Source organism: Patella vulgata, chromosome 1, assembly GCF_932274485.2.
Source record: "Patella vulgata chromosome 1, xgPatVulg1.2, whole genome shotgun sequence".
In the NCBI taxonomy this organism is placed as follows: Eukaryota; Metazoa; Mollusca; class Gastropoda; family Patellidae; genus Patella; species Patella vulgata.
Genome location: NC_065879.2, coordinates 27,800,212 through 27,818,458, shown reverse-complemented (window position 1 = coordinate 27,818,458; position 18,247 = coordinate 27,800,212). Strand labels below are relative to the sequence as shown.

The window sequence follows — 18,247 nt, the reverse complement described above, 5'->3', positions numbered from 1 at the left end:
ATATGAACTTTAGGTTTGATTGGATGTGTAAGAGACTTTGGCAAACCGACCCACTCGGCAAAAAAATCCACATCCTGTTGTGCGCCACTGAATACCATACATGTTTTTTATACGCCCACGTTTTCATGTGGAGGTATTATGTCTTCGTCCCTGTCCGTCCGCACTCCGGACGTTCGTACTTACTCGTCCGAATCTGACACTACTTTTTGGGAAGTCCTATCGAGTCTCGCTGTTTAAGTGGCAGGGTATGCTTACTCTTGCTGGGGCACCAAAACTATTTTGCTATTGGATATTCTTATTTTGACAATTCCCCATATGAAGTCCGCATTTTTTATACCATCAATACGGTTTTGAAGTATTTTTATCATTGATTACTCCTTGGAATTTAATGCAATATGTTCCATACAGCTTGACCACTAATGCTGGTCTCTCTAAGTCCGAATCTAAACATGCTTCATTAAAGATCCCAGAAAACAGTAGTCTCCAGGTTGAGGCAATACAATTATTGGTTCAAAGTCATCCCAAAATTTATTGAAGTTTTAAGGATAAAGATTTTCAAGGATTTATTTTTGTTATTTTTAATATTTTACACAGAAATATTTATAAATACTTTGGTTTATAAAAATAATATCACAGCATAGCTTTCATCTTTAAAAAAAATATCATTCTTAATTTCACATATCTATACATGTAATATTTTAAATACAAATATTTAACTAAATCACTAAATTAATACCAATCATTATTGCTTTACAACTTAACTACAATCTATGATCAAGTTATGCAAAATGAAAACCATAGGTTAGCCATGAATTCCACCAGAACCATAAATTCCTGACTTATTGTTCCAATACATCTTCCTAAGCTTTGTCTCAATATGTTAATTCTGGCATTTGAGAGGGATCTGTAATTTAAAGTCTTTTCAAAGCCCCAGGTAGTATTATAAGCTTATATATTAACCCAAGAGCTCATCAGTTATCAATTACTTGTACCATCTGGGTCTTCAGTACCACGCTGATTATCTTCTTCTTCATCTTCATCTTTCATTTCTGAGGCACCAGTATCTTGTGCTGAAGCTTCCTTATTCTTTGGCTGTTTCTCCGGTTGTTTTTCTTGCTCTGTTTGTTCATCGGGTGTTGGTGGTCCAGATACTTGGGGTAGTTTTGGTTCATCTTGACTACCTGGATCTAGTATACTAACATCTAACTTATTGGCAGCTGGTATATCAATACTAACAAAAGACTGCACGGTTCTTTCAAGCTTGGGGCGTTCAGGATCATCAGACTGCACCTGATCTCTAACAGATTCTGCAGGGATGTCCACATTAACAAAACTATGGAAGGATTTTTCCTTTATTAAACTATGTGGATTGGGACCAACTTCAGAAACTGTGACAACCCGTGCTTCAGATGTATCCTTTTCTGATTCATTTTCCTCTCCCCGAGGAGTTTCTTCATTTTCTTCCTCCATCAAAGGATCCATGGCAGCTGATTCTCTGGAGATTACTTTTAAGGACAATATTCTGTCGAACTCTTTGCCCTCTGGTGAAGGTGGAGGGGGAGCAGGGGAAGTTCCTTTAATCCTTTCATCCATAAGCTTTCTTACCAAAAGGTCTTGTTCTGATTCTCTACTGTGCAGGTCAGATCTTGAGTTTACAATTTCATCTTTAGGATCAGTTTCTTCACTATTGGCATAAGAAGCTTCATTGACCTGAGGCCATGGATCTGGACTGGAGTATGTTGAAACATTATTGATAAATCCTTCAACTGCTGGACTTTCTATGCATGGTTCCAGGTAAGTTTTAGCTTGGGATTCAGTATCTTCAACTGATTCAGTAGGCTTCTGTATTATTTTTGTTAGTGTTCCATCTTCCTGTTGATATTCAATAGTGGAAGGAGGAGGGGTTGGTACTGGAGGAACATCAGTCACTTCACGATATTGCTGTCTTTCTGTATTAACTAAAGACTCTAATGTTTCTCTGGCTGACATCTCTGGTATTGTCTTAAGACCTGTAAATATAAAATAAAACGGAAATTTCCATCACAAAGAAATGCACATTTTCATGCTGGGCATGGGTATGAACAATGATGAGCAAAACACTGAAAAGAGTAAAGCAGCTAGAAAAGATGTTAATCAGCTGTCAGAAAACATTGCCAACAAACAAATATAACCAGAAATGGTAAACTGGTGCAAAACCTGCATTCATATCCAGTTCATTTGAATCATACCGGGCTTGCTCTCAAAATATGTTGGTAACAACTCTGCAAAGTTTCAACACAATCTATCAAAAACGTAAGGCATCTGATTTCACAAATTCATTCCTCTAAAATGTGATGACTGAAAAGTTCTAAGCCTATCTGTGAAAGACTCGTATAAAGTTGATGGTTTCCATTAATTTTTCTATATAGTTCCCTTCGAGGTGTATACACTTTTGTTAATGACTTTTGTCATTCCTAACTCATTGGCAATAATATAGATGCCCACAATACTTGCAATATGTTGAGTGGTCAATCATTGATCAGCCATCACCATGTCATGCACCTGGGTAATGTTTTCTTGAATGGTTGCTGTTATGCCCACAACACTTGCAATATGTCAAGTGGTCAATCGTCGATCAGGCATCACCATGTCATGCACCCAGGTAATGTTTTCTTGAAGGGTTGCTGTTGATGGCCTTCCAGGACAAGGGTCATTGTCAAGGCTCTCTCTGTCACACTTAAATTCTATAGTCCACTTCTTTACTGTGGAAGAAGAAGGGGCAACATCCACTAAAGTGGAGACCATGTCGGCATGTATCTGTGTTGGTACTTACTTGATGATCGCCCTTTAGCCAGTTTTGTCCATTCCTTGTGATTTCAATGGGTAGGTTCACAAGATGGTCTGGTAGGAAGATAATAGTAACACTATCATTGCAGTTCTTGTGTCTATGATTCATTCAATGAATGTATCTTTTGGTGGCAAAAGTTTGTTTCAATGCAATTGATCTTTTCTTTTCAGGCTTAGAACTTTTCACCAAGCCCTCGTAAAAACCTTAAAAGTTAATGGATGGACGGACTGACAACACCATACCAAACAAGGGCCATTTGTAAAACAGGTGTATAAAAACTGCATTTTTCCCCACAAAATCTGGTATGGTGATTACCTCTATATTAACAAAACTTACCACTCTGATCATTTGGATTTTCACACTCTGAGTTGCTGGGAGAATTAACTGGAACCAAAACATGATCTCTGGAGTCCAGGTTCTTTAATGATGATTCTGTTTTATCTCGGATGAATGATCTATCTTTATTGGTAGCGGGAGTGCACACAGGAGCTTTGGGTAGATTATAAGGTGACCCTGGTGTAGCAGGTATTCGCACATCCTAAAAATAATTTTTTCAATTATTTCTCAGTATGTGAATTGAATAAACTGGAGTTTACAATGGGTATCTTTTGATGTTATATAAAGGGATACATTTAAACAATGAAAGGGGTTCCTGATCAGAGTTTTTTCCTGATGTTATCAGTATGCATATTAAAAAAATCGAAACGACCAATTTTCTTCTCAGCCATTCAATAACATAACATATTGGTTTTGCACGTTTTGAGCTGTCTTGACAAAGAGTAACATTGTGTAACTGACTTTTATCGAAAACATTCAATTATCCCTTTAATGTTTATGATCTGCTGCCAGTAGTAGAGTATTTTGTCATATCTAGAACTGTACAGTTTACATTTGTAGACTTCTAATACAATACTTACTAGTTCTTGTTGTCTATAACTATCAGTTGGTGAAGTGAGATTAACATTCATTGTTGTACCATGATCTGATCCTGCTGTTACAGAACTACGTACACTAGTTGGTGGTGTTGGCATTGGTCCTGTATAAAAAAATAAATATATTAATGATAAAGGTAGGATAAAATATGGTGCATGATCTCAAGGTGTTTATCAGGACTTTTAACTCTAAGAAAGCAAAGGGACTACGAATAGCTACTCTATTTCAAATTAAAAAGCTAAACAAATCCTACAACAAAACGTGCATGTGAAGACCTTACAATATTAAGGTACTTTGATTTAAACATAGACTAGGGCTAGTTAGGTCCCATAAAACATCTACCAGCAGCAAAGTTGTCCAAGATAGATCTATAGTCAATGTCAACAAACTCTGTTGTGTAAGTTCTAAAGAATTCAACTAAGTTTATAGATAACTCTGTCCTATTCACAAGCTTTCAAAGCAAAAATGTGAACAGGATTTTAACTCTGTGAAATGCTTTCAAAACGTATGGGGGGAAATAACTCTATGATTTACGATCAAAATATTCTTAATTTTAACAAGGTTTCAGCTTATGCCCTAATAAACAAATATCATCGAAAGATATCTCTTTTAAATTAATTTGCAAAATAACTCTGCAAAACACAGTAACATTTTATCGATCAGTAAATTTTGAAATTCAGTAGGATTCTTCTTTTCATACACAAATGAACAATCCCATTGCAATCTTTTGTTTGCTATCAACCAAAGTTTTTACTAGAAGGAGAAGGTTTTAACAAGTTTGCCAAAATCCTCCTGTGAACTTATCTTTAACTGATAAGTAAATGGATCAACACAATCAACTTACCTATACTAAGATCCATTGTATCTGATTTTTTATAAGTAAAAGGTCTGGTATGTTTGATACCCGTGGGTAATTCAGGTAGACCAAGTGATATAGATGCCACTTTACTTTTACTACTAGTCTTTTTACCACTACCAACAGCCTTTAATCTACCTGTAAAATATATAATCATCATAAACTTGTTATTACACACATACGTAGATGTACAGGACTATTTAAGTTTGCAGGGGAACAGCTTCAGAGGCTCAAATCTCTATAAACATTTTTTTTTCTAAGGATATCTGTATCAATAATGTTAGTGAGATTTTTGATACACAGATTGAAATATTTGTCTTTAAGATCCTTGTCTGAATTTGACCCCCTATTGTTAAAAAAATGTTCAGTGGAAGAGACGTAAGTGCATTAATTGGCCAAATTTCTAGAATTACTCAAACTGTGGGGCACTCAGATATCTCATTTATTTACTTTCTTATCACTTCAAGCATTGTAAATGCTTAAAAAACTAAAAGTCACAACAAATTCCATTTAAATTTATTCATATGCTACTTGGAATATGAAACAACATTTACAGATTTTTCATCTAAAACTTAATTAAGAAAAAGTACCGTTGCTTAAACTGACTATTGAGGTGTCCAAATCAATCAAAAGTTCTATAACTATAAAATATAGATACTCACAGAGATTACCGGTAAAATTAGTTCTAATATTTTGCTTACGTATAGCAGGAAGAGGTTTCTTATGTCTAGAGAAGCCTTGAATGGATAATGATATTTCTCTAGACTGTATATCACTCTCGTTACCAGGCGTATTTACTCGACTCATATGATCAATCAGTAAACCGTCATCAAGCTGGAAGATTGGACGTGATTCCATTAAGTGAGACTCTCTAATGTTGCGTTTTTTATCTCTTAATAGTGCCATTTTCTTCTGCTGCAATGCCTCTGCTGTTCCTATGGAAATGCCAGTTAGATCTCGTACTAAGGGAGGTTGAAAATCTTGTATAACATTATTGATTCTGTCTTGAGACATTAAATCACTGAAATCACAGAACATAAAAGTAATTATTACATTAAATAACATAAGTCTCATAAAGCTGACATACACAGCATTACCATTTGGTAATTTTTACTGTATATAACATAAATATTAAGTCTCATTGTGAAACGATACAACAAACATAGCATCCATGATATTCCTATCATGATTATTCCAATTATGTGTAGAGCCTAGGGGGCGGTGGGAGATAATTTTACTTTCGAACTAGGGTCCCCTGGAAAAATGAGGCCTAAAAATTTAAAAAAGAAAAAAATTGGGATCAGAGACCCCTACCCCCTGAAAGTTCCTACCCCTATTTTTGCCCTAGACTGCTGTTTTTTTGGCGTAAACTTCAATAGAAATACACCAAAGGTGCCTTGTATAGTGTCTTTTGATAGGTTTTTAATGATGCTGAGTATGATTATTGACATCAAAGTCATTTTTGATGATCCCATATGGGAGAAATCCAAAATGGTGCCCAGGCCCCCATTTTTTTTTAAAAGCTATGCTTTTCGTATATATGGCATGTCTATGTGTCTTTTTATAGGTTTTCCATGTTGCACAGTCTGCATATGAACTTAAAAAATACTTTTGACCATCCAATATGGCGGAAATTCAAGATGGTGGACACAAACATGGCACCCTTTTGTACAAACTAATACATAATGAAGTATATGATCATGATTTGTTATATGACTTTACATATGATGGCAACATCAGCAAGCTCAAATTCAGTGCTTATAATGCTAATATTAATATTATTTTATATAATGGTAATGTCTGTAATGTGCATGTGTCTATTCGGTACTTAGATTAACCCAGATGTACGCACTGCAGTTGTCTCATTCCATACACTTTTCGTATTAGTTTTTGAACAAAATATTAAATATTTGAACCCACCTATCTTTAAGATGATCTAAAACCTGCATCAATAGATCTCTTGGTAAACTCAGCAGATCGTTTATTCTAAAATATATATAAAATAAAACTTTGAAATGTTAAAATACAATCGGTAACTCTGGTCAAATGATATCTACAGATGTAAGTGGAGCTGCTGTTAAAAGAAAATGTAGCCAAAACATTAATTTTAATGCCAACCTAATTTTGGCCCTACTATTGAAATTTGAGTTATCATGGATAAACCAACCTATTGCAGTCACTAAAATGCAAATAACAATTCTTTAAAGAAAAGAAACCAAGAACATTATATATTTAGAAATTTTACTATACCCATCTGAATCAAAAGCTGATCTGTGTGGATATGATGATGATTTTCCTGTATTTCTACCTCGACTGATCGGTGATCGACATCTTGTTGACTGTCGTTTCTGCAAAATAAAAATATCCATCAATTTATTAGCTGATATACTATATGTTATTGTCAATTAAAAACCAATGAAAAAAAAAAGTTTTGAACTATTTCAAATTTATTAATTACTAATTTCACACTGGTAATAAATAAACTTATATCTATGCATACTATAAAAGAAAATGTATTCAAAAAACTAATCAGCAAGTAGGTCTACTGGTTATTAATTATCATACTGAAATACTTTTATTCTAATTTCTATGTTAACTACATGTGAAAAAAACATCTATTTAATTATATCAGAAATATAGACTTGTTAAAATATATGATACGATCATGGTACTTATAATCAAAAGGTCCATGGTGAAACTATAAAACGGCCAAAGTTGTCACTACCACAAACCCCTGCGTGCGCGCTAAGATAATAAAAATAAGACAACTTTTCTGCAGTATCACCCTTGGTGGAAGTGGATGTTAAACACTAATAGAACAGAACAGTATCTGCATGTCTCCAGCAGATCACGCAAGAAAAATGACATTATTACGAGTGACCAACTTTCACATTGACCAATATTAGAAAAAAGTTCACGGTTATACTAAATATTAAAAGCAGATTAACTAATAAAAGAATATGCTACAATTGAAGAGATAAAAGCACCATAAATTTGACATATAATATAAAAGCTGAATAATATAAAGCACATTAATAAACTGGAAGCATTAGAAAGATATAAATATATGGTTTTATTTGAATATAATTATCTAATTAGTCTACTAAGAATGTAGCCCAACTGAATAACAGTATAGTGATGTATAGTAATAGCACAGACAGAGTAAGAGAACTGGATAGCTTTTTCTATCTGTTTTATGAAGATTTATTTTTAAGAAAAGACAATCACTATCTAATCTAAGGATAATTTATGTTAATGTATTATTTCTTTTCTACCTTATATTTAATTACAGGAAAAGTATAAAAAGGCTGAAAAATCAATATTCAATTAAATATACAACAGAACCATGATTGCCATGCAAGATACACCCACATTTTGCTAAAAATGGACATATAAAGGTAAAAAAAAGAAGTGATGTTTTTGTACAATCAGGGGTCATAATCCAGGAAGTTACGATCCGATGTGCATGAATATCGAAACGAACCAAAATCTTTGGGTTAAAAACATACATTTCAAGTTTCATCTAAATCGAATAAAAATTGTGACCCCTAGAGTGTCCACAATCTAAAATCCCTATTTTCAGGGGCCATAATCCATGAAGTTTTGATCCAATACATTCCAATATCGAATGGAACCAACAAACCGCTCGTATGACCTCTGACGTGACCTCCCAATACAACTGGTCAGACCTTCATGTAGTGTAGGCCTTTGAAAGTATAAAAAAACAAATGAAATATAGATTTGTATTTTAATCAGATTGGACCTTGACTGCTAACCATGGGTTCTGCAAAATATGGCCTGGGCTTAAACATTGTTATAAACATGTTTCCTGTCACCAGTAGGGTAGAAGTTATATCTCAGTAAGGTCGGGTTAAAATTATAAAATCAGATTTGAATTCAATTACATTATCAACCCCTTTGAAATCAATGTCCAAGGGAGTTGATAACGGTACTGTGGTTCATTGCGTGCCCTCATTTACGTAAATACAATATAAATTTCTAATCATAATTACTGTTTGTGAGTGTTTCTCATGGTTTAAATCAATACTTGAGTCGACTTGACATAATCATTTATATTATTGTTAAAATTATAATGGATCCATGTGGGTTTTTAATAAAAGTTAACAAAATAAGATCAAATGACATGGAGTTTAACATCAGGGCAATTTTGCCTGGACAGTGGCATTTCTGCTTACTCTTCATCAAATTTTAAATTGGTGCAGAACAGTAGGATTATAACTGTGAATGGGGTCTTTTACATGGATATCTATGATGGTGGATTTTTGTTTCTCATCACCTCAGAATGACTAGCTTGTCCTGTACCACTGACAAGGGGGAATCAGGCTGGAAAATCCTGGAAACTTTCTCAGGCAACGCTGGGATTGAACCCAGGATTTCCTGGTTATTGGGCAAGCACCTTTCTCACTGAGTCACTGTTGCTCAGTAAAAAAAACAACAGAACACTGTACGAAACATAATCTATGATCTATAAGCAATGAAAATATTTTTACTCACCATTCTCAATTCCTCTCTTTCCCGCTCTAATTCCTCTGGAACACACTGTTCTGTGACATCTTTAGTTCGTATTAGTTGACTTCCTGATTTTGTTCCATCTGTTATCCTGGAAAGATAATATACAAATGGTAATCACTTACTTTATCTAAGAAATTTTTATTCAACACCTTATCATTTATTGTCTTATCCTTCCCCTCACTCCCCTACCTAGGGAATGAGCAGGTACTTATGCTTTATCTTCATTCTAATCTAGACATATTGCAGTGCATTATGAAGACTAATTACCAATTAGGCCTACTGATCAGAGGTTTAGGAGAAATATGTTTTCTTCCCTCTTGCAGTGTCGTAAACACATAATAAATACAATATGTAACTGACAGTGATTCTAAGACCTATTTTATATTCCCTGTACAAAACTGGCCTCCTTTATCTATATTAAAGATTTTTCATGTTAGGGCATCAGTATTACATAGTAGAAATAGATTGGTTGACAGAGGGTATAGTTCCATTTTGAAACACTAGTGATAAAACTCCAAAAGCATAGCAATCAAAATGTTTGGAAGATTATAATTGGTCTTAAAATAGAGATCTGACGTCACCTTCTGTGTACCATTATTTCAAATAATGGTACGAGTAACGTGTCAACCATACATTATCTTATACTAGATGAAATATTGGAATCAGTGATGATTTTCTTGTAAATGTACATGTGGGAGTGTGTCTGTATTTTAAGTTGTTTAATGGTCTCAAGCAACAGATTGCATAATATATTGAAACAACAATCAGACTCATGTCCTCGTGCAGTATCAATGTATTACTTAATGTCTCTCTCTGGACCAATAAACCACACATATCTCTGGTCATGTGGAGTGACATGTAGTAGCCTATGTATTGCATGGATTTATTTTGGTTTATTAACCATTTGATAACTACTACAATATGTTGACTAAATTATGATTTAAAATTAGCTCAGTCTTCAGGGACTGCACAACAAATTGGTTAATCATCCGGTATTTCCAATAATTAACTAGTTATTGAATAACTTTGAATGTTTATATGTTGATCATTATTAAAATATATATACTATCTGTTGAACTGCTGAAAAAAAAGAAGATGGCTTTACTATTTAGTTGAAAGCCAGATACACATGATCGTAATCTATATAAAATATTACCAATGACCATAATAATTACATTTTTAATTCTGTGTCTGGTTCAGGTGGAGGTTTTCTGTTAGGACTGGGAACCCAAACATAACACTGCTTAGTTATAAATGTTTCGTCCCAGCGACTCTCTAAATCTTCAACATCAAACAATTCTTGAACTTCAACAACTTTCATTTTAGGTGGAGACTTCTTCTTAGCTGGTTTTACTACTGATTCGGGTGTAGGAAGCGGGGATGATGCTAAATGCCTGAAAAAATATATACAAATATTTATAATCTAAATTTTCTAAATTTCATCCATGGCAATCATGTATCGGTAGTGTTATCATAGTCTTTGTTTTCTCACAGACAATGTTGGAAATTAGAGATGCAAGGATTATCGGTAACAACATCAGGGTCGGCCAATAATTGTGTTGTCTGAAATCCAAAAATCTATATTACATACCACAGATTTATAGACTGAAATGAAAAATAACTGCCATGAACAGGTTTTTTAATCAATTACCTTTTTTGATTATTTTATATGATGTGAAATAATGACGTAACTGCTTCATTATTGTGGCTATGTTTAAGTGGGGTATTCAGATAATTTTTGTGATTCAACACTCCCAACAGATAAATAACCATATTAGTGAAATGTATAAAAAAAACAGGTAGACTAAAACTAAATGGTCTATGTTAAGTGTGAAATTTTTTAAATATTCAATAGAATTGAGGTATATATATTTACTATAAAGTTAGGCATATGTTCCATTTACCACAAACACAGAGGAAAAAACAAAACAATACTGAATACAAAGAAGCAAATTGAGAAAATGTAAACTGTCTGGAAAGACAGCCGTCTGCTGACTGAATGACATGATGTAAAAGGCGATAGGTTGCCAAATGACGTCAAAGGTTGAAATGTAATAAAAACCACAATACAAAAGTTTGATAATCCCGACAAGATAATGCCAAAAGGTTAATAAACATCGATTTAGGAACTAATCGGACTTATTCAGCTTTATAACTGCACAAAATATAATACGTAAAACACCTATAAGAAATGCAAAAAAGATATGTTGAAGAAATCGTACTATATTTTTTGAAAGTGTATTTATTATAAAGGCATAAAATAAGGGTGATAATCCAGATAGGATTACGGAACTCCAGAAAATTTGAAATAAATATTAAATTAGATAGTCAGTTATATACTTATAAGAAATGTCAAACTTGGTATGTTGAGGTAATGGAAGTTTCGAAAAAATTTTTAAAATGCGTAAATTGTGTACCGCCTTTGGCAGTGCACTTACAATAAAGAGATTTATTCTAGAAAGAAATAGTTCTTTATCGTTACATATTGTCAAAAATTGTAATGCCTGTGAATAGAAAACACTACATAGCGTTGTGATATCTGGTATGTTACTATAAATTGACAGGTATTTTATCACTTCAAACCCAAATTTGTCTGTTTTGTCGAAAATAACGAATTAAATTACTGTTAATTATATTAATATCCAGGTCAAGAACAGAAATTTCTTTATTTAATATTAGTTCTGGGGGATATATTTCACTTTTATATTTGTTGAAAGTTCCGTTATCATTGATAGGTGTTATGTCATCAATGTATCGGAAGGTATAGTTTAGACTTTTAGCTACTTTGTAATCAGTTTTTCGTTTATGATCCTGAAAACAGAATTCATACTTATACAAATGTGCATTTGCCATAAATGGGACAGGGTCAGTTCCCATTCGTAAACCAATTGTTTGCTGTATTATCTGATCTCCAACTTCAAATATGGCATTGTCAATGAGAAAATGTATAACATTTGGAAATTTTTCTTTAACAAAAACCAGTGTCGGCATTGCAACGTTTTATAATTCATCTAGCATCTTCTGAGTAAATGGCCATCAAGTTTCTGCCTTTTCCGATCTCCATTAAAAGCTTTATCCACAAACCAATCCAAATTACCTTTAAGTAAGATCTGAATGTTGAAGCATAGTATACAAAGTAGAAAGGTCAAACGGTTCTATCAATCTGGTTAAAACACAGATCCTATTTCGTTTCGTTTTTATAGTTCAAAATTTTGTTTTACTTGTCTTTACTATACTTGGATCTGGAAGAGTTGTTATTTAACTCGTGTTCTGAATGGTGTCAGGGATAAGCCAATGAAACGGTCTGTTATGGCGAGCTTTAGACATGTTTTTCACGGAACTGTGGGTAATCTTGATGTAATGTAGGCAATCAAAAGTATAAAGAAACGAAACGAATAATAGATCGGTATTTTAATCAGATTGACGTTTCTATTGATTTAGCATTAAATTTTTGATTGATTTTATCTAAAGTTTCTACGATGGGTAGAAATAACATAATAGATCATTATTAATTAGTTTATTAATTCCTTAAAAATGCAAAAAAGTTACCCTAAAGCTTTGGTTGGAAAGGTTAATGCTGGGAATGGTTCATGTCTTTGTTCCGGTCTTTGTTCCGATGAATGACCACTGTGTTTAGCAGGAAATCTATCTCTTGAATCTTCCCCATAATCTTCTATTAAATTATAAACTACCAATTCGGGTAAGGCTGAAAATTTAAAAAATAAAATAAAAATACAGCCACTTGTGCACTCCACTCATGGGTTACAATCTACAAATAATCTTACTAATTAATCACAAATTTCTTAAACTTATCAAAACATCTAAACAATAAAACAAATTAATCACACTAACATGTCCCTGCTGTGACTGGTTTTCTTTGTGTAAATTCCTCATCAGTTTTAAGAGGAAATCCCTTTTCTCTGCGTTGATTGGATTGCCAGCATGCTGGATGTTGACAAAATGCACCACAAGATGTTTCATCTATCAACTTTTCTGTTTGATTTTCATGTGTAGCCTGCATTTTGAAGCTAGCCTTCCAGTTTTTACTTCCACTTCCAAATTATCAAATAAAGTTATAGTACCGGTAATAATAGGCCTAGATTTTAAAATCAATTACTGTAAGTCGTAGGCCTATATATAAACCACATTTCAATGTCAGTCAGCCATAATCAATTATTGTAAACCCAAAAAAGCTTTGCATTATCATTTGTTATTTCAATGTTGTCCTATTTTGTTTTAATAATTAAATAATAATATTATTATTCTATAATTATTGGTGGATCCAATTTCAATTATGGAAATAGTTCGGTGCAATATATTCACACGGGCTTAAAATCATTTGGCAACAATGTAGGCGAAATGTTACATTATGTTTCATTAAACAAAAGACGTTTACATTAATGAAACTCAAGCAAAATATCAGTTTTCCTTCATTTTCGCAGATTGTTATTTTTTGGTCGATATTTTTCGGCCATTTTGAAACAAATTCATGACAACCTAGTCCAGCAGCTAAATATTCATGCCATAGAAAAATAATATATCTCAAAATCTAGATAGATTGCATGTCCATTTATTATGATTATTTTTCTTAAACAATCTAGATACAAATGTATAATTTATATTGATATTTACAAATTAGATCTTTTAATTCCTCACTGCGGTGCAACCGGAAGTGGGGTTCATTATTGGTCAATACTGAATAAATGTCGGGAATTTTATAGACAGCATCAATTGAACATAAAGCTGTCAACATGGATATGAAATCGAAGCTGAATAAATTTGCTGGTGGGGCTGGCACTTTATTTAACAGAGCTGTACAGGTATGTTTATTTAAATGCCATTATTTTTTTTCTTATTTGTGTAAACAGCATCGCTCGACATCGTAATAGACTGTCAGTAAAGTGGGACAAGCGAAACGTCAGTGTGTAAGGAAACGATTTAAGACCCGCCTTCTTTTATTCAATCTGCGTGGCTATTTTCTCACGTTGTATCCATTAGACAGTGTAATGAATTAACATGACTAAGATATGTCTTCTTATGACTGATAGGCTTGTGACTAGATTCGTCTGCAAATTGTCAGCGTAAAGGAAATAATCTTTTTTTTAGCCATTTTACCATTTTTAGTTTTGATTTATTTTAGTGTCTTTCTTGGGATTAATGTAAACACCATTTTCCATTTGGCATAGGACACATGATAATTATGCTCCAAACCATACAGCATAATACTTGTCATTAATCTATTTTTGGTGCATTGATTGATCCACTTGTATACCTAATTTGGGTTCCCCTAGTTTTAGTTAATGATCCAACTATTTCCCAATCAATGCCACGATAATAATCTCATTCAGAAATCTAGCTTGTGATACCCATGATCAAACAGTTCATTTTTCTTCTTTGCGACCCATTTTTTTGTTACCAACCTATACTAAATTCTCATTGGCAATACATTACAAACTACAATACAATGAGTCTAAAGTCCACAATTAACAACTGCTAGATTTAATCAGTCTTAAGAATATGTCAACTCTGTCTGGTGAAATTGAAAACAGGTTTCACAGTTTTATCCCAGCACTTTTCAAGAAAAATAAATTTCTTAATCGTATATTATAGCATACATGTACATCATGTAGAGAATTCAGATGATGATGCAAGCACATACATGTGCATGTAGTGATACATGTAAATACTGAATTACAGATTTTCCTAATAAAAAAGAAAGTCACTAGGGCTGCAAAGATTCATCGTTGAATTGATGGACTGCAATGTTTTAAATATCATCCACAATGTACGATACAATCAGTTGTGATTCGTTATCCAAATAATAATTTCACAAAAATAGACTGATATTCCTTTAAATGTGTAAATAAGTCCATGAGCAAAATAACTTTTTTTACTTTCAGCAAGTGTTAAGGCATTTTCGACACATGAAGTGCTTATTATAGCTATTTCATCAAGATTAAAATATCAGTCCGGTTAAGCAAGGCGTGCTAGAAATTAAGTTGCGTTCAAATTACACACTTGAATGATATGCGGAAAAAAACATACAACATATTAATATATATATATACGTCAGTAATATTCGATTTGTGATAATATTACTGTATAAGAATGGTGATTTGTACATTCTGCATACACTGATCAGTACGTATTTTCAATGTACATGTACCGGTACATTAATATTTGATATTAAAATATTCGTAACATTATTTCCTTTGCTGTTCTGTAATCTATGACTGACCTGACAACAGGAAAGCTTTTCATTGGCTGAAATTGTTGTGGCAATACAAGCCAGCCAGCCAGCTGAAATTTTTCATAATGAATTCACCAAATTCAAGTTGCACGATTGACAAAAGCAATTTTGAGATCGAAATCCCCTATATACCAAATACAAGTCACAAGTATGGCAGTTTTTAGGATTTCCCGCTAAGCATGACAGCAATAAAATCTGTTTAGTTGACCAAGAAAACACCACATTTAAAGTAAATCATAAAAGTAGGCCTTCAATTTTCACAATGAAAGACTGTCAAAACTTAACAGCATTTTTTAAATTTATTTCCTATACCACGATATTGTATCGTAGGCTATGAATCGTGTTGTGGCCTGGCGTATCGCTGCAGCCCTACAAGTCACTACTATTTTTAAGTTGGAAACATCAGTATCTCAGTAATGTAATGGATCAGTCAAGATGGAATTGGATAAATAATTTAGTGAATTTATTATCTCACAATATTCTCTCAATTCATAGTTAAATCATGATCATAACTGTAAGAACTAAAAAATATTAATACACAAAAACACATACTTATGGAAAAACAGCTACTTATTTATTTGGGCAACGTTCCGAAGAGTATTCTCTCAATGTTATCAAGTTGAGAGAATACTCTTCGAAACGTCGCCCAAATAAATAAGTAGCTGTTTTTCCATAAGTATGTGTTTTTGTGTATTGCTCTATCCAGTTACTAAATGGCTCTAAAAGAAGATTTAAAAATATGGTTTACAGATTGGCATTGATTGCATTCCAGAGCACAGAAAAGATAAGATTTTATGTAGATAAATAACAATATGACAAATAACATATACATTTACAAACAATGTATTCTTACTCCAAGTCTTACCTTCTAGAGCCTACATGTACTTTATTTGAAAACTGTTAAGCTACATGTGCAGTTAAGTAGTTCCGTGATTTATAATTGTTTTCATATTTTGTTTGAATGTACTGTGTAGTTCACAGAAGAAAAACTAGGTTCTGCAGAAAAGACCGAATTAGATGCACATTTTGAAAATTTATTACAAAGAGCTGAGAAAACAAGAATATGGACAGAACGAGTTTTAAAACAGACAGAAGCAGTATTACAACCAAATCCAAGTAAGTTTTTGTCAAACTAAATTCTACTGAAATGAAATTAAATGACTGTCTGAACCGTTGTAGAGAGAGAGAGAGAGAAATGGGGTTTAACATCCACTCGACACAAACTAGGTCATTTTGGGACTAACATGGTTTTAATTTTATTTCAATAATTTGCTTGCGCGTAGGGGTCTTTAGCAGTGGGAGGAAACCGGAGGACCCGGAGAAAACCCACGAGGTTGGACAGGCGACCCTACAACCGGGGATTCGAAACCAAGCCAGTTGACTCAATGACATGTCTTATGATATAGCGCACACACGCGTGCTAACCATTAAGCCATTAAACCCCCCGCTGAACCGGTGTAAATTTTAAACAGATTTCTTTGATTGTGAACAAACTACTTATCTATGGTTATAATAGACTCCCATGTACAATCAAATATCGCAATGAATAAGATCTGAAAGTAGGTCTCATTACACTCGCCCTGTACATTCAGGAACCGTCCTATTGAATCCTTGTCAAAAAAGTATCGACCCCATTCAAAGCCCAGCTTAGGCATGGTATAACCTTCTCTGTGAAGTTCCACTCGGTGATTGGTCTAGGTGGCTTCTAGCGGCGCGATGGGCGGAGATTGGGTGAGTCTGCAATCCTCCAACCTTCTCTGTGATTGGTCGAAACCTCTGACGTAGACGATTTTTTAGCAGCTTTCTCATAGACACTCACTGCAGTCAGGACAGTATGAGTGAACCCAGGAAACGAAATTGAGGACTCAAGTATGAGTCCCCCCCCGTTATATGTTATTTCCGCGCATTGTATGCCATTCGGAACTAAATAGATTTCGTATGTGATGAGATATTATGTAATTATTCTTGTATTACAGACCATTTAATTGTGTGTTACGCATGCATGCCATTCAAAAAGATATGAAATAATCTTTTCGTCGGGTTAGGGACACCTCGATTTTTGTCAGATCCAGGTCTCCGGTCCGGCGGTCCGGCGTCCACAATTGACTTTAAATTTATATACAGTGTTTAAGGCCATGAGACGAAGAAGCCTATTAATTTTCAGTGATTTCCGATAATTACTGCCAGAATTATGGCCCTTGATCACTTTGAAAAATCTTGTGGATACTCTAAAGGCTAAAGTTAATATCCGATTGACTTTAAATTTATATACAGTGTTTAAGGCCATGAGACGAAGAATCCTATTAATTTTCAGTATTTTCCGATAATTACTGCCAGAATTATGGCCCTTGATCACTTTGAAAAATCTTGTGGATACTCTAAAGTTAATATCCGATTGACTTTAAATTTATACACAGTGTTTAAGGTCATTTCCGATAATTACTGACAGAGTTATGGCCCTTGATCACTTTGAAAAATCTTGTGACGCTCTAGAGGCTAAAGTTATCATCCGATTGACTACAGAATGATACACAGAGTTTAAGGTCTTGAGACGAACAAGTATATTGTAATCAATGAATTTTTATGACTTGAACAGCTAAATCCATGATATTAAAAGTTTTGTATACTAAACGTTAGCATGGGGCAGAACTTTATAAAAAACAAATTCTAATGGTTTTCTGATAATTATTTCATGAGTTGTTACTCTTAATCAGATTTTAGTGTATTATAAATGTTTCATTACCGAAAAAAGTAAAAATATGCGACAACACTTGTTGACTGCCCGGACGATTTAGCTGCTGTGGGCGTATATTTCATTGCCTGGCAACCTATCTTTGTTTATTTGACA

General features: G+C 33.7%; 2 protein-coding genes across 11 annotated transcripts in view; one reads left to right on the top strand and one right to left on the bottom strand.

The window, feature by feature from the left end:
* Positions 1 to 580: 580 nt before the first annotated feature.
* On the bottom strand, positions 581 to 13,630 carry LOC126825266 (uncharacterized). 2 transcript variants are annotated; one of them, XM_050554854.2, is made up of 12 exons: positions 13,002 to 13,630; positions 12,699 to 12,855; positions 10,325 to 10,543; positions 9,132 to 9,237; positions 7,892 to 7,924; positions 6,867 to 6,964; positions 6,537 to 6,602; positions 5,318 to 5,637; positions 4,605 to 4,754; positions 3,745 to 3,863; positions 3,164 to 3,365; positions 581 to 2,009 (listed from the first exon to the last, which is right to left on the bottom strand). In XM_050554854.2, exons 1-12 carry the CDS (start codon positions 13,168 to 13,170, stop codon positions 979 to 981), a joined length of 2,670 nt encoding a protein of 889 aa, XP_050410811.1. In that variant the 5' UTR covers positions 13,171 to 13,630; the 3' UTR covers positions 581 to 978. The 2 variants fall into 2 exon arrangements, with proteins under 2 accessions (XP_050410811.1, XP_050410819.1); XM_050554862.2 differs by lacking the exon at positions 7,892 to 7,924 and having other exon boundaries at positions 582 to 2,009.
* A 186-nt stretch (positions 13,631 to 13,816) lies between these two features.
* Positions 13,817 to 18,247, top strand: part of LOC126808750 (endophilin-B1) — a 48,579-nt gene continuing 44,148 nt past the window's right edge. For all 9 annotated transcript variants that reach the window (XR_007674741.2, XM_050533690.1, XM_050533689.1 and 6 more), the window contains exons 1-2: positions 13,817 to 13,969; positions 16,374 to 16,515. Coding sequence is in view for 8 of the 9 variants with exons in the window: in XM_050533690.1 (XP_050389647.1) it covers positions 13,901 to 13,969; positions 16,374 to 16,515 (211 nt within the window). In the remaining variant the exon portion in view is untranslated. The remainder of the gene's footprint in view (positions 13,970 to 16,373; positions 16,516 to 18,247) is intronic.